The sequence below is a fragment of the Palaemon carinicauda genome, chromosome 21 (genome assembly GCF_036898095.1).
Source record: "Palaemon carinicauda isolate YSFRI2023 chromosome 21, ASM3689809v2, whole genome shotgun sequence".
In the NCBI taxonomy this organism is placed as follows: Eukaryota; Metazoa; Arthropoda; class Malacostraca; order Decapoda; family Palaemonidae; genus Palaemon; species Palaemon carinicauda.
In genome coordinates, this window is record NC_090745.1 from 98,821,813 (window position 1) to 98,844,571 (window position 22,759).

Genomic DNA, 22,759 nt, shown 5'->3' on the forward strand with positions numbered 1-22,759 from the left:
CCAAATAAAGGTTTAAGTTATCTACTCAAAGTACTATTATAAGTTTTCATTTCAGAATTGGAAAATTAGTCGTAAAGCATTTGCTATAACTGTAGACAACTTGAGCCTAATTTATCTCTAATACTTTATAGTACTGTACTAAAGTAATAAAGTTACATGGATAATATCAAAAGTACTCACAACCATTGCAGTTAAATACTCTATAAGGAATTTCATCAATTAATGGTTTATTAAGAATCTGTAAACTAATTAGATGTTGGAATAAAAAATATTTCAAATCTTCCAATCAAACATGGGAGTTTAATGGTATACAGTGATCGGTACTTGAAGATTAGGAAAGGAGTCTCTCCTTTATAATAAAGAGCATGTGTCTGGCTATACATGAATATATATTTCTTTCCTGTCAAGCTGAACGGCAATGCCTAACGAAAGACTACATGGTCTGTCCTTGCCCCTTGGGTACGGGGAGAAAGAGAGTAATGATGCCCTGGTGAGAGGGGGTAACCTGAAAGGTACACTCAGAAACCACAATCTCCCAGAAAATCCCAAAACTGTAGGGTTGTAGTTAAGAAAGGGAGGAAGGGTGGGAAAGGTTGAATTGGTACATTTGTGCACTTCTATCTAAATATTTAGCAGTAATTTTTAATGGGATGCATACACTAGTTATGGTATTTTATATTACAGTATACAAAAGCATGCTCATATAAACTCTTTAATAGATATCAAACAAATGAGTTGTGCCAAGTAACCATTTTTAATTCAATTTTCAATATCAATATAGCTGATAAATTTGCATTATTTTTTTCAGCAAGAAAGAGAATTACATATTTCTGCTTCAAGGTTTTTGTAAATTACCAGCAATATTCAGATACAGATATATATATTCTACTCTATAATAAAAACAATTTTGATAATGGGGACCTTCTGATATGAAGTTTGAGGATATGTGAATAATGGTAAATTGAACTGTAAAAGTCTTGATTAATACATTAAAATTACACTTTGCCACAAATGAAGGCATCCACCCAGTCTATAAATTTTTTACTAACTGACCATGATCCATCCTCAAAAAGTGACTTGAATAAACACAAACAACTGCTTAACACCATTTACCATCATCACTTCAAGTCATTACATCAGTTGAATAAAATGCTACATGATAAACTAAATAAATCTTTTATAGCTAACCTGTAAGTAGCTATTCATCAGGCTCTGGGTATTTGACTGCTATGATGAAAAGGGCAAGGAGCAGTTAGTCACATTAGCAGCAGATATGGAAGTAGCAGGACAGAGATATAAGAACACCAAAATAAAAGGCACATGAAGATCTGGAAGATGGGAATTCAGATTATGGGGCAACGCAAGAGATTGCAGAAAACTCTTATTTCTAAACTTTACGGAGAAATTCTTAAATCAAAACTTTACATGATACAGTAAAACAATTGTTTTGAAATTCCAAGTTCCTCTGTGCACAATATGATTAAATTTAAACATGCCTTATGGTTACAAAAGTTTCAAGTTGATATTTTTGAAGTTCACTTCTATACCTTTGTAAATCTTCTAAATATTATTAAATCATTGAGTTACACAACACTAGTTTAATCTGTGAATGTTAAGTATGCAATTCATTTTAAAATAAAAAGTACAGCAGTAAAAATTATGCTGCTTTACTTTTGATAAGATATGATAATTATAGGTGTGCATCACAGCATTCACACATTTTATCTATACTATTCCCTACAATATAAAGTGAAAGCTATCTACAAGGACATGTATTATAAAAATAAGAAAAACTAAATCCTAGCTTTCTGTATTAAGCTGTAATTTTTCTTTTTTCCTACCTTTGCTCTTTCTCTCTCGTACTCCTCTTGTTTTTTTTGTTTTCAACTAGCTGTTAATATAGATAATTATTAAAAGTAAGATACTGATGATGAAGTATATACTTGTGAGATGTGCAAATTTTACTGGGATATTGTGATAATGTAAATATCCTTTATTCTTCTTTACCATTCAAATTCTAAGTGCACAAATTCAATTTTCCATTGAATTATAGAAAAAAAGGAAAATTTGTAATAAATACAAAAGTTTCTTTGCTGAAAATATGATAATGATATTTCTCATGTACTGTGCTATAATATTGTATGAAACTTAAAATGCCAGAGTACTATGCTATACACTTGGTACTGTATTTAGTTACAATTTCTATACTTTAAATACAGCAATCATATTGTCATAAAATTTTGCATCATAGAAAAATAATTTTTGTAGAATTTTGATAAAAGATATCCACCAGTCTTTCAAGGTTGTGAAGAAAACCATCAGGTATAGTTAAATACTATACTGTTGATTCATGAGAAGCAAACAATTACCTCTATTGTCATTTTGATGATTACACGATGGATTGACTAAAAATAGGAAGACATTATAGTATGAAAATGATAAACTGATAATAAAGCTAGAGACAATAGTTTCAACTAAAGGTATCAAATAAAATTACTAAGGCAAATTTCAATAAACTCTGTGAATAGGTGTATTGCTTGTAATTGAATGTAATTTAGGCCAATCCAACCAGCATATTGATATACTGTATCCTAAATAACATTTTTTGTCACGTAACTCTGTTAGCTTCATGTTGGAACAGCAATAATAACCACGAATGGCATTGAGGCATAATTTTCCCTGCAGGTAGTAGCACAAATTTAAAGATAACTTTCTCAAAAATTAATTAGGATGTGGTGGAGCAGGAACCCAAGAAAGGTTGTCAATTTCAATGCATAGCAAGCTCTATGGCATGACCCATGCAACCTGACTTTAACTCTAATTCTCCCCTATCACTCCCTAGTAAGAAACTCCTGTGAGTTTTCTATTTATTCCTCCCATGTCTCATTACCAAAATGTTATTCAATTATCTTGGTAGCCTAAGTTACATTAAAGTACTGTAATCTCTCTAGAAAAATATTTTGGACAACTATATATCAATTACTCTGTATCAGTTAACCTCATTAACTATCAGGATGATAAGAAGATTGCAAGCAGAAGTACTACCATGTTGCCTAAGTCTCCATCCAAAACCGTAAGGACCCAATCAAATTTAAATCGCTGATAATGGTCATGAAGACAATGGTTTTATGAGCTTTATTAGGTACTATCTGTTAAGGAAATTATCTCCAGAAACTTTTAAGAGGAACACTTTCTGAGATTTTCCTTGGACCTAAGTTTTCTTACTTTGAAAGCTACAGGATGAAGCACCAAACATCCATGATTCCCAGGAATTTCAAGTCCTGTCTAAAAACCTGTTATTGTAAATATGTATGATGTACATTTCACCTTACACTCCCTCCCTTTAAAACTGCCATCACTGTGCCAACTACAGTACTTAGAAATTGCCAACTTCTAAATTTGTGCAAGAAATATTTGTGAATATTTGCCTTAGATATCTAGATTTGATCCTTTTAGTTTATATTTGAAAAAAAAAAAATGTTAATTTAAGAAACAAATTTACAGGCTAAAATAATATATTTAACTGTGGAGTCCCTGTTTTTCTTATATTTGCAAAGAGACTTATGTCCAAACAATGAATGGGCTTTTCACAGGTGATCACCTGTTTTTTATTATGTCTTCCACTAGAATATTAAATTTAAGTTTGAAGTTGAGATAGATAAACATTAAAGCTGGTGCATTTCTTGACAGGAATATAGATGTATCCAGTACAGTAAAAGCATAGCAATGCAACAATAGCAGTTTCAACTTTATTTGAATTCAAGAAAAGTTTAATGAAAACATTAAAAATTCATTCATTTGTACAAAGTTCATTCAATTCATCTTCAATGTAATTACTGTATATGTAAATTCTATTTATTCTAGTCATTAGAATTACCTTCAATGTATACTGTCATACTCAATGCTTTTTTTGTGATTTCAGGGAACCGTGTGCTAAGATTCTGGCCCAAGAATCACATTAATCCTTACTCCCAATGCATGTGATTTGTCAGCCACCTACAAATTAATTTCTGATTAATTTATTTTTGTCAGCTATCAGATCATGTACTGAACTTTCTTAATCTTAATCAAATAGCTACTTTTATTGCCCTTTTTGCTCCTTGAATTTCTTTACAGCTATTTTCATCTCATATTTACACTAACCACAATCCCATCATTTATTCCTGCCAGATTAATAATACTGGTTGATTGTGTGTGAGAGGTGTGTTAATCTTTAAACTATGCAACATATGGAGACTAAATAAAGAATGCTGAATTATGTATTTTCAACGAGAATACAAAATTAAGATGTGTTAAGTATACATAAAGAAATATATAAATTATATGTATGTATGTATAGCTTATCTCAAAAGTTTTTGTTAACATTTGTAAATGACAGTAATGAAAGTCTCTTTTGCTGTCTCACCAGACCTTAACCTTATTCTCAAAATCATATTTTGTATTTTGAAGAAAAGGACTAGAAAAGCCCAGTTTTTTTTATTTCAATGCTTGATAAAATGAGGCTCATAAAATTTGGTTTATGTTTAATTGGATATGTTAAATATGTCATTAGATGCATTTTAGCAGTTATCTTTAAGAATTCAGAGCAAAATTCTTTATAAAATATTGTCTTGATAACAGTTGAAAGTCGGCAAGAATACATAAAAATTTTAATATCTTGGTTCACAAGGCTTAAAAGTCTTGGCATGTAAAATGCAATGGCCACAACACTATCCAAGTTTATCATTATCCTCAAGGTACTGCTATTGTTAGATCATTTTTGAAAAATAAATATAGGTAATTATTTGTTCCTTTTTATTCTAAATTTCTATTAGTTAACTCAAATTAACATTCCACATAACTACAGTATAATGAAAATCTGTTTTTATTTTACAGTTTAGAGTTAAGTTTTGTTATTGTTACTAATTTTGTTAAGGTTTAATATGACAGTAACTGGTGAGAAGCAGGTTCTTTTAAACGTTGGCTGAAGTTGTTGCAAGTCAAGAAATAAATCAATTAATGTGAAGTCTTTTTCTTTTCCCTTAACAATATTGCCTTCACAACCATACCTGTATGATACTACATGCATTACATTCTCTGGCAAATTTCAAACACTATATATTAAACATTTTTAAGAAATTACCAATTATTCATATGTAAATTTTTACCTCAAATTAGAGTAGGGTTTAATAAGCAAGTTTCAATCCTCCAGCTAGTTTCTTGACATATATTTAAAAGATAATTGCAGTCGGAAACAAGAAAGATTTTTTAACCGCCAATTCAATTACAACTTATACTAACCAGTTACCTTAGTTTTCCAGGACCAGCCAAGATTACTTGCTCTAGATTATTGAAAGCAATTAAAAGCCTAACATATGTAACTCTACATGCCTAGATAGAAAAACAAATCTCACTAAAGGCCTGTGGCAAGAAAGATGTATAGTGTAGAAAGCCTCCTTAAAATGTGGAGGAGATCAACACTAAACTTTTGAGGTAATGATCCATTAGAATTGCACAAAAGGGAAAACTGGAATCTTAATAATAAAATTTATTCCTACACTCATCTCATCTTTATATTGCTTCTTCTCTAGAAACTTTGCTTATCAACATTTACCCGTAAAATCTAAAAAAATTTCATATTTTTTCTTTGAAATGACACATGCCACTAGCAAAGTAATGAGACTCTAGTGGTTAACAGAAAAAAACAAAGAGAGAGGCCCTATTTTTTATTTTAGTTTTGAAGTTGACCTATTCCCTATCCTTTTGACATCACAAGTCACGTCGGTGGAGAGGAGGGTGGCCATGTATAAGAACATCAGGTGAGTACAGTATAGAAATACAGTAACATTTGATTAATAAAATGCCATTTATTTCTATGAACCTCCCCTGATGTTCATATTGTTGACTCCAACACTGATGTCAGTGGGATGCCAATGAAGGAAAGGGATTAGAGAATTATAGAATTAAACTACTGTAGTATACTGTACAGTATAAAATACTTAAAATTATAGACTCAACAGGTAAAGATTAATGTTAACAAACCATCCTTGAAATAAAGGATTTTCCAGATATCTAATATTTCAATAATAAGAAAATTATAGACTAACAACTTGAAAATGTTAAATGACCACATTGTCAGTAGCCACTATATGAACTAGAGACCAGCTATCTCAATATGTAAACCTGGATTCTTCAAGGTGGTGCTAGGACAATTCATCCCCAGTTAATTCGTCGTATGTTGATTGGTCCCCAGTAAATTTGTCGTCAGTTAATTCGTCCCCAAGTCAAGTCATCGCTAGTCAATTTGTTCCTAAAACACGCAGATTCGACATGCTGAACTATTGAACTAGAATAGTTGTTGAACAATTTTATTTGTTATTTTTTCTCTATCTCTCTAAAATGAAATTTTCAGAAGAAAGTTTGGAACTATTACAGTAGTTCATGACTAGAATGGTTCTTTGTTAGTTTTACATTATTTTTCTGAAACCCCTATTCATCAACATGGCTACCCATAAGATTATTACTAACGATAAAACAAAGTGGTCGATCAAGAGAATTATATACTGTATGTGCAAAGAATAAGGCAAATGCCGATGGACTACAGATATAGTGGTCTGAAAATCGTGTATGCAAGGCTAGACTTCAAACAGGTGAAAACTATATAGAGCTAAAGATGATTGGAATTTATAATCATGCTTCACCTGCTGCAGAGGTATGTGCAAGAATCAACGATTTCAAATATGTAAGTACAGTACTGTTAAGTCAATTTCAACTCATCATGCACCTTGCTCAGTTATTGCTAGTGAAGTTGAAAAGTTAAACGACTGTACATTGTTGCAAATATCACAAACTTATAATAGAGTTTGTATTTTTCCTAACATACAAACCCGAATTCTTTACTATAATAGATATTCTAGCGCGAGCTGGAAAATACGGCAGAAAACCTTAACAAGGTCGTTAACGACCGGGCCGGTAGTTATCCCCCAGTTGGGGGTGGGGGACTGCCGGCTGGCAGCTATTGAGTACCTTCAATCGGATTCTAGCTAAGACTATATTAGGGGGCGGTGACGGAGGGAAGATTTGAGTAAAGAATTCGGGTTTGTATGTTAGGAAAAATACAAACTCTGTTATAAGTTTGTCATTTGTTCCTACAATAAATACAAACCCTCATTCTTTACTATAGGAGACTTAGTCTTGAGGTCAGGGTGGACGAAGGGTTCTCTATTCCTAGAGAAGATAGTCCTCAGACTAGACTCTATTAATGAAAAATCTCCCATTAACTTTCTTTGTAGATCCCCAAATCCAGCATGACTGAAGGTTTGTAAATATGTAGAAACCAAACTTTCAGCATGAAGAGGGTCGGGAACAAAACCAGGACCCTTTCATACAAAGGGTTCCCCTGACCTTGAAAAGGGGAACCCTCGTGACTACGAGTATAACTTATACCCTGTGATAGGAGTCAGATGAGTTTCATACCTTATTTCCATTGATAAGTCCAGCCGAAACTGGTTACAGACTAGGATACCCAGATGGGAGGAAGAAGAAAGAGCAGAAGATAGATGGATGTTCTTCTAAAACCTAGTGTAACTCAGAATCCTCGAACAATGGCTACTGTCCCCTGAAAGGGCGTAAAGGTAGTTACAGCACCCGCTGACCTGCCACAATAGGTCCTATAGAAAAGGTGTTTAGAGACCTATGTGTCACATCTGATAAATAGTGAGAGGTGAATGTAGATTGGCGCTTCCAGACTCCAGCTCTTAAGACTTGGGAGACTGAAAAATTCTTCTTAAACGCCAGCGAGGCAGCCACTCCCCTAACTTGATGGGCTTTGGGTTGAGCTGCCGCAGGGTCTCCGTGAATGGCTCTCGCAATAACTTTCTTGAGCCAGAAAGAGATGGAGTTGCGAGAGATTCTATTCTTAACCTTGTTGGTACTGAGGAAGAGATGACGGAGGCGTGGTCTGAAAGGTTTGGCGCACTTCAGGTATTTCCTTAGCGCCCTGACCGGGCACAGTACCAATTGGTCAGTATCCTGAGTCGCCCTACTGAGGCTGGAAAATTGAAATTCTCTTAACCTCTCATCGGCAGATGAAGGATTCTTGGTTTTGGCCACAAAGCTTGGCACGAAGTTGAGAGAGACTTCCCCCCAACCTCTAGTATGAGTGACTTTGTAGGATAGACCTTGGAGTTCACTAACCCTTTTTGCCGAGGCAAGAGCTACAAGGAAGACGGTCTTAAGGGTAAGGAAGAAATCAGAGGCCCTATTTAAGGGCTCATATGGAGGTCCCTTTAAGGAGCGTAAGACCAGGGACACGTCCCAAGGTGGTGGTCTAATCTCCACTGGGGGGCAAGATCTCTCAAAACCTCGTATCAACAAGGTGGTATCTTCTGAGGTGGAAAGGTCAACTCCTCTCAGTCTGCAGATGAGGCTTAAGGGTGAACGATAGCCCTTAATTGCCGAGACTGAAAGGAGTTTCTCCTCCCTGAGGTAAACTAGGAAGTCTGCCACTAAAGGAAGAGAGGGATCGAGTGGAGACACGCCTCGCCCTCTACACCAAGCTGCAAACACTCTCCATTTCGCTTGGTAGAGGTTTGTGAAAGATTGGCGCAGGTGCCTGGACATGTGTTCAGCCACCTTTCCTGAAAAGCCTCTGCTTCTGAGGAGAGACTGGACAGCCTCCAGGCGTGAAGTTTCAGGAAGTGGATTCTCCCGTGGGGGATACCACTGTGTGGCTGCGTCAACAGACGGGGTTCTGGAGGGAGGAACCTCGGCACTTGAACCAGCAGGGAAAGGAGATCTGCGTACCACTCCCTGCTTGGCCAAGCCGGAGCTATTAGTGTTAGCTTGCAGTTCCGTGAGATCCTGAGTTTGTTGATCACTTTTCTGAGCAGGCAAAAGGGAGGGAAGGCATAAGCATCCAGGTTGTCCCAGGAGTGTTGGAGGGCATCCTGGATCGCTGCCTGATGGTCTGGAACTAGGGACCCGTAGCGGGGAAGTTTCGCATTCAGAGAGGTGGCGAACAGATCTATTGTGGGTAAACCCCACAAAGCTATTACTGTCTTCGCTACTCGAGGATCCAAAGACCATTCTCAACTCAGCACTTGGTGATGCCTGCTCAGCTGATCCGCCACGATGTTTCTCCGGCCCCGGAATAAACCTGGCTGAAAGAGAAATGTTGTGGCTTTCTGCCCACTGGCAGATCTGGACTGCTAACAGACAGAGGTCTCTTGCCAGAGTACCCCCTTGTTTGTTGATGTACGAGACGGCTGTGGAGTTGTCGCTCATCAGAACCACCTCTCGTCCGCGTAGATCTTCTACAAAGAATTTTAGGCATTTCCAGGCAGCTAATAATTCTAGGTGGTTTATATGGAGAGAACTCTCTATCGGAGACCAAACTCCTGATGCTAATTTGGGGCCTAGGTGGGAACCCCATCCCCATAGCGACACGTCCAGGTTGTCCCAGGAGTGTTGGAGGGCATCCTGGATCGCTGCCTGATGGTCTGGAACTGGGGACCCGTAGCGGGGAAGTTTCGCATTCAGAGAGGTGGCGAACAGATCTATTGTGGGTAAACCCCACAAAGCTATTACTGTCTTCGCTACTCAAGGATCCAAAGACCATTCTCAACTCAGCACTTGGTGATGCCTGCTCAGCTGATCCGCCACGATGTTTCTCCGGCCCCGGAATAAACCTGGCTGAAAGAGAAATGTTGCGGCTTTCTGCCCACTGGCAGATCTGGACTGCTAACAGACAGAGGTCTCTTGCCAGAGTACCCCCTTGTTTGTTGATGTACGAGACGGCTGTGGAGTTGTCGCTCATCAGAACCACCTCTCGTCCGCGTAGATCTTCTACAAAGAATTTTAGGCATTTCCAGGCAGCTAATAATTTTAGGTGGTTTTTATGAAGAGAACTCTCTATCGGAGACCAAACTCCTGATGCTAATTTGGGGCCTAGGTGGGAACCCCATCCCTGTAGCGACGCGTCCGAAAAGAGTTTTAACTTCGGACTCGGGTTTTGGAGGGGAATGCCCTTTTGGGTGTTCTCTCTGGTCGACCACCAATGAAGATCTTGTAGCACCAGACTTGGAACCTCCACTGCCAAGAATGGGGGATCTGACTTTTGAGACCAATGGGTCTTCAGATGCCATTGGAGACTTCTCATTCTCGATCTCCCGCCTGGAACTAGTTTTTCCAGAGAGGCAAGATGGCCCAGAAGACACTGCCACGACTTGGCTGAAGGTGGTAGTGGAGACAAGAGATGGGCGATGGACTGATCCAGTCTCCGAAGCCTGTCTTCCGACGGAAACACTCTCCCTGCCTGGGTGTTGATGGACATACCCAGATAGTTCAAGACTTGGGTGGGAATTAAGCAAGACTTCTCTGCATTTACAAGGATCCCCAGATCCTTGCAAAGATTCAGAAGTCTTCTCAGATGATCCAGAGCTAGCTCCTTGGACGAGGCCAGGAGTAGCCAATCGTCCAGATATCTTAGCAGACGAATTCCATGTTTGTGCACCCACGAAGATACGAGTTCGAAGATCTTCGTAAAGACCTGTGGGGCGGTCGAGAGGCCGAAGCACAGGACTTTGAACTCGAAGATTCGACCCTGAGCCAAGAAGCGTAGGAATTTCCGGGATGTGCGATGGATTGGCACTTGGAAATAAGCATCTCTCAAGTCTACAGATGCCACGAAGTCTCCTGGACGTACTGCTTGAGTTACGGAGGCCGCTGTCTCCATTTTGAATGGAGTCTGCTTCACAAACTGGTTCAGAGTCGAAAGATCTATCACTGATCTCCAACCTTCCGAGGCTTTCTCTACCAGAAAGAGGCGACTGAAAAACCCCGGGGAAGAGTCGGAGACCTCTCGAATGGCGTCTTTTAGAAGCATGCTCTGTATCTCCCGAGCTAGGGCTTGCTGTTTCCCAGGATCCCGAGGGACCTGGGAGGACGAGATCGGGGGAGGAATTAGAGGAGGAGGAGAGTCTATGAAGGGAATGCGGTATCCCCAACGAAGCACCCTTATGGTCCATTGCATGGCCCCCATAGCTTTCCACCTCCTCCAACTCCCCTGCAGGCACCCCCCTACACACTGTGAGGGGGGAGTCGAGACCCTATTTCTGTCTAGGGTTCCTCCCTCTGCCTTTAGCCTTAGGAGGAGCCGACTTTCCTCTGCCCATAGGTTTAGGTGCAAACGAGGGGCGGCTGAGGCTCTTGGCTGGCAGTGGAGTTGCGATTGTTGCCCTGGGTTGTGGAGTTGGTTGTTATTGCATTGGACGAAAAGAAGCAGCCTTTTGCATTGCAGTGTCCTGCGTCTCCTTCCTCCAAGTCTCTAAGGTAGAGGAGACTGCTTGTCTAGAGAAGAGGAGAGGTTGTAAAAGATCAGAGTTCCTCAAATCAGATTTCTCAGATTTACCGATGCTCCTATGCAGTCTGGAGACTACCAATTCCCTCCTTTTGAGAATCCAGTTGCCCCACATTGTTGCAGCCGTAGCAGTTAGAAAGTCCACTGTCTTGGCCCCAGCAGCAAGGACTTCCTGCAGGGACTGCATGGAATTTTGGTTTGAAAGGTCCTCGTGACTAGCAAGGCAGCCCACTGTGCCAGACCATGTGTCAAACCAGGAAAGTGCCTCTAGAAGAGACATTGACGCTGCTTCCACTGTCAAGGCTTCTGCTGTGGTAAAGGAGACTGGAAGGGAAGAGTGTCTCTCTGCAGAACAGCCAGGTGTAAGCCTTGCTGTGAGGGGATCTAGTGTCAGAGGCGAAGGGTTGGCGTCTCTGACCTTGTAAAAGCGCCTTTGCCTCGAAAAAGAAAACTGCAGCAGTTTATGGGATCCTTGAGTCTTCAAGGAACTCGTTTCCCCGAGACCGCCTGCGAGACCTTCCTCAGACGGCCTGCAGTTTGAATAGACCAGGGAAGTTCGATTCTGGTCTTAGGGTTTGGTGGAGGACGACATAGTCTGTCTAAAGCTGGAGTGTCGGTATGACAAGGCGACAGGTGTAAATCTCCGAGACCTGAGATATTACACATCGTTCTTAGAGCCCTCAGATAGGCGGACTCCAAATCTTTTGATGGTTGTTCCTCCAAGGAATCCTCAGGTCGCGCTAATTCCTCGTGAGGGAGGGCGGTCGAAGCCCGAATGTCTGAGGGTAACGGCGAGGTAACATACTCCATTGCCGATAATTCAGAGGAAGGCTGAGCGCTGGTTGATGGCACCACGTGCAAGATCCTGCCTGGAAGCTGAAGGTTTAGGCGAAGGCGACCAAATTAACGGTACTGTCTCAATAAGAGAATGCGGTGATCGGCGGTCTGGCTTTTCTCCTCTGTTCTAAGCCGAAGAGGAGAAGGGCTGAACCCTTGCGTCATCTTCCGAAGTTCTCGTAAAGCCCATATTTCGTAATTCATTAGAAGGTACGGGAATGGGTATTGTTCTGTCTAAAACGCGAGGGCGCAATGAATGAACTCACGCGGATATGTCCGGAGATTTGCGCGCTCGGAAGTTTGACGTACGGGAGCGCGCTCTCTCTGATGAAACTAAGTGACGGCGAGAAGAAGTGTTCTCTCTCGTTTCCCCAGCGCGAACTGAGCTCCTCGCGAAGAAATGTGAAGGAGAGGAATTGCGCTCAGAGTGTTCTCTTTCCTTGGTTGCGCTCTGGGCACGATCAGATTTAACCTCGCCCCAACGGGAGCGCTTATTGCGCTTGAGAGAACTCTCTCGTGAAGAAGAGCGCAACCATCTTGTAGAGCTCTTCTTCTTATAGCGCCTAGATGATTCCCCGCGAGAGGAAGACAATCGTGAATCAGAGCGATAGCGCGAAGAAGTATTCCTCTTATGTTTGTGACGAGAGCGCTTATCGCTTCTCGGCGAGACATTTCGTGAAGAGAAAGAAGGTGAGGAAGAACGAGAACTATGACGTCTCTTCCTATGTCGCCTCTCTCTCCGACGAGAACGTCTTGGTGAAGGAGAGCGAGCTCTCCTTTTTCTCTTCTCTCTCTCTCTTCTATCATCTATGGAGGAAGAAGACGACGATGAGGAGGAGAAGGAGGAGGTATCGCAATGATCCTGCTTGCGACGTTGTTTCGTAGTAATGCAAGCGAGGGGCGAAGTAGGCTCCGCAGGGGCTGACGTTATTACCTCCGCTGACACTTCAGCCGAATGAGCTGACAGGATATCGACGAGGTCCAGAACTCCCAAGGGTTCCAAAACAGAAGGGACCTGAGGTAAAACTGTGCCTGCGAGGAACTGGTTCCACACTTCCAACGAAGGAGAACCAGGAAGTCCAAGGGCAGGCCATACCGCTCGCACGTTATCTGGAATAGAAGCGGTAATAGAATTATTTCCGATGACTGAAGAAACTACCCCACTGGGGGGGGGAACTTGATTCGCCTGCCCCGGGGGAATGGGTGTTAAGTCAATGGTGTCGCTCTTCCTTGACTTCCCCCCGGAGGAAGGAGGCAAGGAAGAGTCTGAAGGAAGAGATCGAGAGGTCGAAGAAGAGGCCCGAGACCCCTTACCTTTCGACGGCAAACCTGGAGGTAACGAATCCTTTTTGGATTTCTTCTTATTCCTTTTCATGAACTTATCCCACAGCATTTAAAAAAGTATTAGAATTGGACAGCAAATGGAACATTTAAATGCTTCTCTAATATATTTTTTCAATTATACATAGTGCACATTCAGATAGATACTCTTAATGTCCCACGATCGTTCGCACAGCTCTCCAACAAAAGTCATAACACATGTAGTAGACTATTTGCCAAAATGAATGAATTACTGCAGAATTAGGGGCCTGGTAACATGACTACGGATTTCAAAAAAGCTGCCTATAATAGATTTCTGGAATTGTTTCTCTCTTCGAACTTAGCTTTCTGCTTGTTTCGTTCAGAACAAAATGTGTACAAGCATGTTAAAGAAGGAATAAAATGCAGATATCATGAAGAGGACAGCTTTAGCCTAAAAATTAGCTGTTTTGTTGCCCTTATTTTTCCTGCTGGTTGATGATCTTGTAGATGGATATGAACAATTTGTAGATGATGATGATATTTCAGTCAATTGTATCCTATTTTGAAAATAATTATAGAGGATTCCTGTAGGAGGAGGAGGAGAAAGAAGGCAGCTCCTTGAACCTCTAATTCTATCAACTATATGGAATGTTTGGGATTGATGTATGCCGGGGATTGGTCATACTACAAATAGTTTAGAAGTCTACCACAGCGCACTCAAACACACAGACATGAACCTACATGAGAGAGATCTCATAGAAAATAAGATGCTAAGGAAAAAAAAATTCTCTACTTGCAATTGCTCAAAATCTTAAATTTTAAAGGTACATTAAATACGTAATACGACAAACATTGGTTTTTTTAATTTTTATTGTAACTTGCTTATTGAATTGATTAGTGAAATCTTTTACCATCACTTGTCTATTGATTGGATAAAAATAAGCAAATTGACCAACAACGAATTGATCTGGGGACAACCTGACCATTGATGAATTGACTAGGGACAAATTAACCGACGATGAATTGTCATCGATGAATTGATCGGACACCTTTCAAGATCATGTTTAGCAAGAACAGATTTGGTATGCAAGTGAACTGCCACTAAAATTCTATCCAAAGATATATTTCTGCATAAACTAAGAGATGTAGGTGTACTCCTAATGTCCTGAACCTCAACCTAAGAGGCTTTTATAAGATTTGAATTCAATTCTTTGCGAGTTTCTATGACCAAACTTTAGACTAGAAATGACATTGCATTTTTGGACAGAGGAAGATTTGTAATTCTAATCCCACAGATTGACCAAAAAATATGGAATGGTTCTTACCAGACAAAGAAATTATTTTCTGATGAAATGCTTACACATGGCCTTCAGAAAGAAAGTTGCGTTACAGGGTTTCTGGCGTAAGTGGGAATGCTATGTTTTCCAGTGAGCAAAAAATTAGCTAGAAGAAAAAGTATAATTGGCAACATAAGTCAGCTCTTCCTCTCACTAAGGGTGATGCATATGTTTAACTCAGTTTTTATGAGATCAAAAGTGGGTGGATGTATATAGTGACTTCCCAAAATTTGTTTCTTAAGCGAGTCATTATTTTTGTTGAAGTGTTTGTTTAAGAGGAGATTGACCAGACCAACGAGTCAAACTCTATTCTTATAGAGCTGGTCTGTTTAACATTGGGAAGAAAAAATACGGGTAATTATTAATGTTGAATAAATAAACTTTATTAAATACTCTCTTTTAGAAGCTTTACAAGTGCTAAAAATATGTTTTATGGTTAAAATACAGTCACACTCATTGCACCCAGGAACTGTTTCACAAGGTGAGCACATCAAATACCCATGTGTCAGTTTTGTGAAACTTATACGGAATCTTGTTAAAATGACTTGATTCTGCCTTTCTTTTTGTACTGAGGATTCCCATGGAAGTGTTTGTGCATACTTGTATATTATGTCTGTTTCTCCTACTGATTGCCATGGCTTAAGAGCTTTGGACATTGCCTCTGAATCAGGCTGTGAGCAAATCATAAGTGAATCTACTCACAGATCTGATAACTGCTTGGACCTCGTATACACCGATTCCCTTGGCATTATAACAAGTAAGTTGGTTCTCCAGTTGGGACATCTGATCATGCCTTGATTTCACTGGTAGTGAAGACTGAGCAGCCTGTCCCTGATGTATCATGCTCATGTAAGATTTATATGAAATCTCAAGCAGACTGGAATGGCATTTTGAGTGATCTTTTGGGCTTGAATTTGTCACAATTGTATAGTAGTGTTGATCCTGTTGTTCCTTTAAATGAGAATCTAGTCTTCATAATTGATAGGAGTGCCCCTTCTCATGTGGTAATGTACCAAGTGAAAGTTATGGTTCAATGATGACTGTAGACATGCTTATTTGAAGAAGCAGGAGGCCAATCCTTTGGAGGGGTAACAGATTAGATTTGACTTGGAATAACTACTGGTATACTCAGCTTGGAGCTTTTGCTCAGAGTTTATACTTCAATTCAAAAGAAATAAAATTTACCCATAAAAGAAACCCTTTCTGCAACAACCCAGGAACAAAAGAGGTGGACTACCCTTAAATCTGCACTCTTTGGTGTAAAACATAAATTTGAGGCTCTACGAGAGGATCTCAAACATGGGAGGTGCCGTGTATCATCAGAACCCTTACTGAATGATACACTAGAACCACTAACTACCCCTTGAGGAGTTAGGCTAGGCTTTGAAACTGGAGGGTTAAGCCTGAAATATTCTAAATCAATAACTTATTGGTTTCTGAGCTTACTTGACAAATTCTCAACATGGCTAACCAAAGCTACACTTATTAGGCAAAATCAAAAGCCGAGCGGTATTACCATCATAATTTGCTCTATAATCAACTAGCCTAGCCTACCCTGCTAGAATAAATTAACAAGTTTATCAGCAATGAAAAGGGAGAAATGAGAAGTATATATAGCCTTGAAACCAGCTGCCTAAGAAACACAGAGAAAAAACAGCACTAGAACTTACTTTAAAAAACTTAATACCCCTTTCTCTACACCAAAAAAAATTTGGTTCAACTTAGCCTCACAGAAGTTAATAAACTTTACACAGCCTGGAGAAAGCTTTGCCTGTCTCTACTAGAAACCCCTTAGTTCTCAGAACCCAAGATAACCATTACCCATTAAGGAAGGACAAAAAGAGTCCACAATTAGATCAATCTGACTAAATGGAGGAGATGCCTAAGTTCAAAAGCATCCCAAGCATGCATCTGAACATCTACTTTCCAGAGCAGTAGTCTAGGATTGCTGTTGAAATTTTTCCAGAAAAATTTGCAAGTATACAAAACAAGTTACTATGAATCTTGAAGACACCAACTAGATTGTTGTAACCACCCTGAAGGAATGACTTCGTCTCCTTTGGCCGAGGCTGTTCATTATTTTGATATGCCTCTCTAATATAACCTTGGAATTATTTCCACACTATTAGCCTTTATCCAAATAAACTTATGACTGCCCGAGAACAATGAGGTTTCCGATTTCATGCTTCCTTAACTCCTTAGGTATGTCATCATGGATGGATTGTGTTGCATTACTTCCATTGCCTTGTTTTTTATAATGTAATGAACAATTCCTTGCTAAACCCAAAGATGGCTCATGTTCCTAATACTATCATTTGCTATTTCATCATTTACAATGAAAAGAGAGCCATGCTCTCAACATGATTCAACACTTCAAAATGTTAAAGAAGCTGTCACTAACAACCACATCTACCCTCCATTTCCAGCCATTTCCTCTGCCCCATCATAACACCAAGTCAAATTTTCTGGATTTATAAGTGTTTTAGCTCACATATTTGTTGTGTACGGAATTATTCTATTGCTGCTTATTTTGTAAAGCAGAAACTAAACTCGGGAAAAATTACACTTCACTCCATATGGTATAAGATTATACAGTTTGTAAATTTTAAAACATTATGTTGAATTTCTAATTCTATTACATTACTCTCATGCAAAAAAAAATTTACACTATGGACATATGGACATGATCCAATTCTAATCTTTATACATTGTTGGACTGTCAAGGTTTGGTATTTTATCAATATTAGCAACCTCAAAAGATAGGGATTGTCTAAGCCTTATATTTTCATTAACTTTATAACTTGTTCATATTAAAACAAAATACAGTACATATATGGAAATTAGCCTTGTACTGACAAGAATGGTGGATTCTATTTTTATGATTGCTTAAAAATATTAACTTGTTTAACTAAGTGATATTCTGATGACCTAAGGGCCTCTAAGACAGTGGTTGGGGAACGGGTAAATTACCCGTAATGGGATGATTTAGGAAATTTGGGGGGTAATGGGTGAAAAAATATGAAAATTGGAGATAGAATACATTAAATAGCCCAGAAACTTCAAAACCACAAAAATAGAGAAATATCATTTATGATATTATTTGATATCAGAGGTTAGCAATTCCTCTATATATTATTATATTAGTTTATAATCTATATGTAATATATTCAACTTGTTTACTAAGTCTAGTACTCTACTATAGTCAATTTCTTTTAGCGATGCAGATTTGCACCGACTCGCAGCGGTGCCCTTTTAGCTCGGAAAAGTTTCCTGATCGCTGATTGGTTGGACGAGATCATTCTAACCAATCAGCGATCAGGAAAATTTTCCGAGCTAAAAGGGAACCGCTGCAAGTCGGTGCAAATCTGCCTTGATAAAAGAAATGGACTATAGTATGTGTTTTGTATCATAGTTGAAAAAATTGAGTGTGGGTTCCTAAAGCCAAATTTATAAAGCTCCTAATTGATCAGAAACACAAACTTGTACACAAGATCAGAAAACCAACTTGGCTAGCTCTTGTATAATTGCCAAAATTTTGGACATGTAAATGCACTGAATAAGGTATTGCAAGGAAAGAAAATCTATCTCATCTTAGCAAAGGAAAAAATTCAGCATTTGTATCAAAGCTTCAATATTGGAACCCAAAAGTAAATGCCATTAGGACTGCGGTCTTTACAAATCTGTCAGTTTTTGGAAGAGTTAAGACTGCATTCTTAGTGATATAAAGGAGTTGGTTACAAGGCACCAGCCGAAACTTAAGAATAGATTCTGCGACTACTTTTCAGAGCTTGATTCCCATACTGTCAAATGTGAACTGACTGCTTTGCCTTATACACCCTGAAGGGTAGCAGCAAATGTAATTAAACTTTGTTCCAACAGTGAAACTAGCACGATATTTGAGACCAAGGATGACCTCTCAAGTTTTTAGACATAAAGGCTTATAAAACTGCACATTTGGAAGCAAATAAAATGCTCCTACCTTTTGCAACAACCTACCTTTGCGGACAAGGTTTGTCTACCCTTGTAAATCTAAAAACAAAATAACAGGCCCTGGTTGGATCCTGAAGACGGCATCCAAGTAGCAGTGACAAAAAAATCTCTGATACTGAGACTGTTGTATAAAAAATGAAACAGTATATTTTTTCCAAAGCCAGAGGGAGCTATTAATAAAATATTCAAGTTTTCAATAATTTTTCATTAGTTTTATTTGTGTGCCATTCTTATGCCAGAAATAATAAACATTTCCCCATAAATAGTGGATTAAATCGTTTTCCCATTTTGCTTTTATATGAATTTGAAATACATGATAGTCATAATTTTGCTTGTGGGCCAGGTAATGCTAAAAGAAAGACTTTTACTTTTTAATGATAAATGAAATAAACAATTAAAAATTATTCCAATATAAATATTTTTTGTGTTTATTATGCACTACTTCTATAAGTAAATTGGTTTGTCCCCCAGAGTACTTCAAAGTCCGGGGGAAATTCATTTTATTAGAAATTATTTTGGGGTAACACCCAAAATAAGTTACCCGACCTCTGTTCTAAGAGAAAGGAAACATCTTGATTGAAATCTGAAGGTTACTCAACATACTACCCCACATAGAAAAGTTATGGTACAAAATCCACCACCAAGAAAAATGGGATCATTCCACATTCAAGAGAATATTTAGAAACCTGTGGCAGTTAAATGTAAATGTACTACAATATTATATAACTTGACCTTTATTTCCCTATACAGTTCTTTCCTAGATGTCAACGAATCTGGGCACTAAACAGAATCAAAGATTTTAACAACAGAATACTGTATACCATTCAGGAGAACATTCTTTCCTCAATTATTTTACCATTTTTTTATTCTGATATCCAGGCATGGTAAACAATAGGAATACCATTTTCCACTCGGTAGACCTTTCTACAACAAAATCCAAAAAAAGCAACGTGTAATTGATTGATTTGGAGTTCTCTGGCATCCTGACTTCGAAGGTCATGAAGCAAGGCATAATAAGAATGAAAAATAAGTAAACATAATAACCATGAATATAAACTTCAAGTGAATTAGAATCTAAACTTACGAGCTTAACAGTTCCAGGCCATCAGAGTTTTGATTTCTTATTAAGAAACTCCATTACATTAGTGATAAACTCTCCTCCTGATAGTGTTAGAGCCAACTGATCACATTCCTTTTGATTAACCTGTAAATAGAGGTAGGAGTTTTGTTTTATAAAATAATAGATAAGCTACAAAAAAAACATAATTGAGAGTAATGCATCTTTTCCCCTACTTTGTGAAAAATATACTTTATTCTCTAACAATGAAAAAATCATAACCTAAAAATATGAAATAAAATCTTGGAAAGTACAGTAAAATGACAATGGAAGATTAGCGAAGAGCAGAGAAATAGCACAATGAGAAGAATTAATTACAAAATTTATTGTACAATTTTCAGATATCTAGAAAGGGCAAAGCTGACAAATATGCTGATTATAAGGCCTGAATTTAAGATCAGATGGGGGTTTAAGGTCTTAAAATATGTTTACCTTCAACAACCATTAACAGCAGCTTTATCATCTTATAATGAGAGGGGGAAAAGTGCTCAAATGTAAAGCTTCTCTAAGAATAACAAAGCCCATAATTACTTTCAATAAAACATTTTACAAAGGACAGTAAAAATTTGGAAAATTTGCCAACATCTTTTGGAATATTGGTGGCATATCACAAGCACATATACTGTACTGTACAATTTAAATATTTTAGATGAAAAACTATATCTATATGAACATCCCATAATATTCATACTGTAATGCGACGTTAACACAACTGATGCGCATTTGGGAGAAGCTGCGAGGCAAGATACTGCGAGCAGTGCTCCACGGCCAATCAGCTCCTAGGATACAAATCTCTATGCTCTCATTGGTTGACTCCTGCCTGTCAACCAATAAGTGCCGTATAAGATCTCAAGTGAGTACAAACAAATTGGTATGTCGTAAATTGCAGTTTCTTTTGGAACTTACACTTTTTTCGTATCACGGGTTTACGTAATTTAGCAGAAAATTTGCAAGATTAAAAACATACGTATATATAAAAACCCGCAATGCACTGAGGCCGCAAAACATGAGCCGCAATATAGCAAGGGAATACTTTTAGTATAAGCAATTACTACGTGGAGTGTGCACGGGAACTGTTTTTGGAAGTTCATTGTCCAAATTCCCTTGGTGTATCATATGGGCAATATAGTAACTTAAATTACTTTAATTGATACCAAATAGATTATTAAATCATAACCACATATTTGTAGATAAGGGAGTTAAAAATCAAATGAACTCAAAATTAATTAGACTATGGCCCTGCAGACACTATGGGCTTATAGCCTAGAAAATTTCATAAGTGAACCGTGATTCTTTATGATAAATGTATGGTGAAAACCTACTTGATGCTGCTAAAAGCTTTCCAAAAAGGAGCCATTAAGGGCATCGTAAGGAACAAAATTTTCCCCGTACAAGAGAATACAGAGCCATATTAATGCCAGGATGGTTCATATTAGTAAAATAAATATGCATGATAAAAATGCATTATATACACAGAATGAGAATTTTTTTCAAGGCTTGGCACATTACTGATTTTCATCAAGATATAAAAAATCAATTCATAATCTGACCATAACAATATCCATAAATTACAATACAGTATCAGGAAGTTGAGGGGCTTCTAGATGAGTTAGGAACTGAAACTGGAGACATAATATATTTCAGGTACTAAGTTCATGGCACCTCTAAGTTTTTATATGTTGCATAAGTCCTTTTCAGGAATAAAACTCTTCATATAAATGTATTATGAAACAATTTACCTTTTTCAGAAAGTCCCTTTTGTGGCTACTTATAAGTGCCTTAGCATTATGCAAGCTATTTGGAGGAAGTTTTGTCCATTCACGAATCATTGGCCAAACCTCATGAAGGTTTTCATGAGGATAAACTTCCGTTACTAAACCATAGTTCTTTGCATCTGCAGCAGTAATCTGGAAAGAAAATATACTGTACATATAATGAAGTCTACTGCAAGGTTATCACCAAATTATTTATATTTCAACTAACTTGCACTATCATGCACTTTTTTCATCTTGGATACGGTGACACAAGAATGGTACAGCATTTAGGTTTCTTAGCATTTATAGGAATGAAGTTGCTCATCACACATCCTTTCTTTAATCCAAGCTGATGCTTGCACCTATCTAAAGCAGTGGTGGATTGTCAAATGCAGCAATCTAAGCCAAGTGTTACACCATTCAGTATCATTGGCTGACTACATTATGTAAACACTGGTAGCCAAGTCCCAACATTAACACACAATATATTTTATAATTACAGAAATTTAAAATACCTCAACCAATCATTTAAAAGCTTACAGGAAAGAAAATTATAGAAACAAAACAAGTTTTGTAAACTACAGTTCACAAAATGCAACATCTCGCAAGAGATATGCAAATTTATTCTTTCTTTCTTGATAAATTTATAATCTAGCAAACTAAAAATCACTTAGTAATAACCTATCATTTCCATTTTTTAATGAAAACTTATCATTCATGACATCTTCTCACGTCTGGATTGGATGAATGACATCAATCAAATTGTACAAAGCTATGAGCTATACATAATTACAGTGAAAAAAAATTAGACATTGAATGGCAGCATAACAAACACAATTACAGATTAATAATGTTGAAATAGCTAGATGAAATTCTCAATGAAATTCTGCTTTATATATAATTTTACATAATAATCTAAATCCAAGGAAAAGCCTCATGCTGTCCATATGCCTTTTGAGTGTGACCATGTGAAAAGGAGCAACAATCAGTGGTAATGTAACTACAATATACCAACTCCAGTAAAGACTTCTTCATGTGCCTTTATAGACTCCTTTTTATTTCTCTGTGTATATATGAAGCCCCA

General features: G+C 38.0%; 2 protein-coding genes across 8 annotated transcripts in view; both read right to left on the reverse strand.

The window, feature by feature from the left end:
* Positions 1-22,759, reverse strand: part of LOC137615345 (inactive phospholipase C-like protein 1) — a 1,261,629-nt gene that overhangs the window by 205,079 nt on the left and 1,033,791 nt on the right. The gene's annotated exons all lie outside the window — the stretch shown is intronic.
* LOC137615349 (enoyl-CoA delta isomerase 2-like) overlaps positions 1-22,759 on the reverse strand; it is a 145,480-nt gene that overhangs the window by 40,535 nt on the left and 82,186 nt on the right. Inside the window, exons 8-10 of one of the 5 annotated variants that reach the window (XM_068345158.1) lie at positions 21,661-21,828; positions 19,889-20,008; positions 835-1,328 (exon numbers count right to left, since the gene is read on the reverse strand). In XM_068345158.1, the coding sequence (XP_068201259.1) occupies positions 19,910-20,008; positions 21,661-21,828 (267 nt within the window). In that variant the 3' untranslated portion in view covers positions 835-1,328; positions 19,889-19,909. Of the gene's footprint in view, positions 1-834; positions 1,329-3,861; positions 3,997-19,812; positions 20,009-21,660; positions 21,829-22,759 lie in introns of those variants that run through there. The other 4 variants (XM_068345154.1, XM_068345156.1, XM_068345157.1 and 1 more) reach the window with 4 other exon arrangements.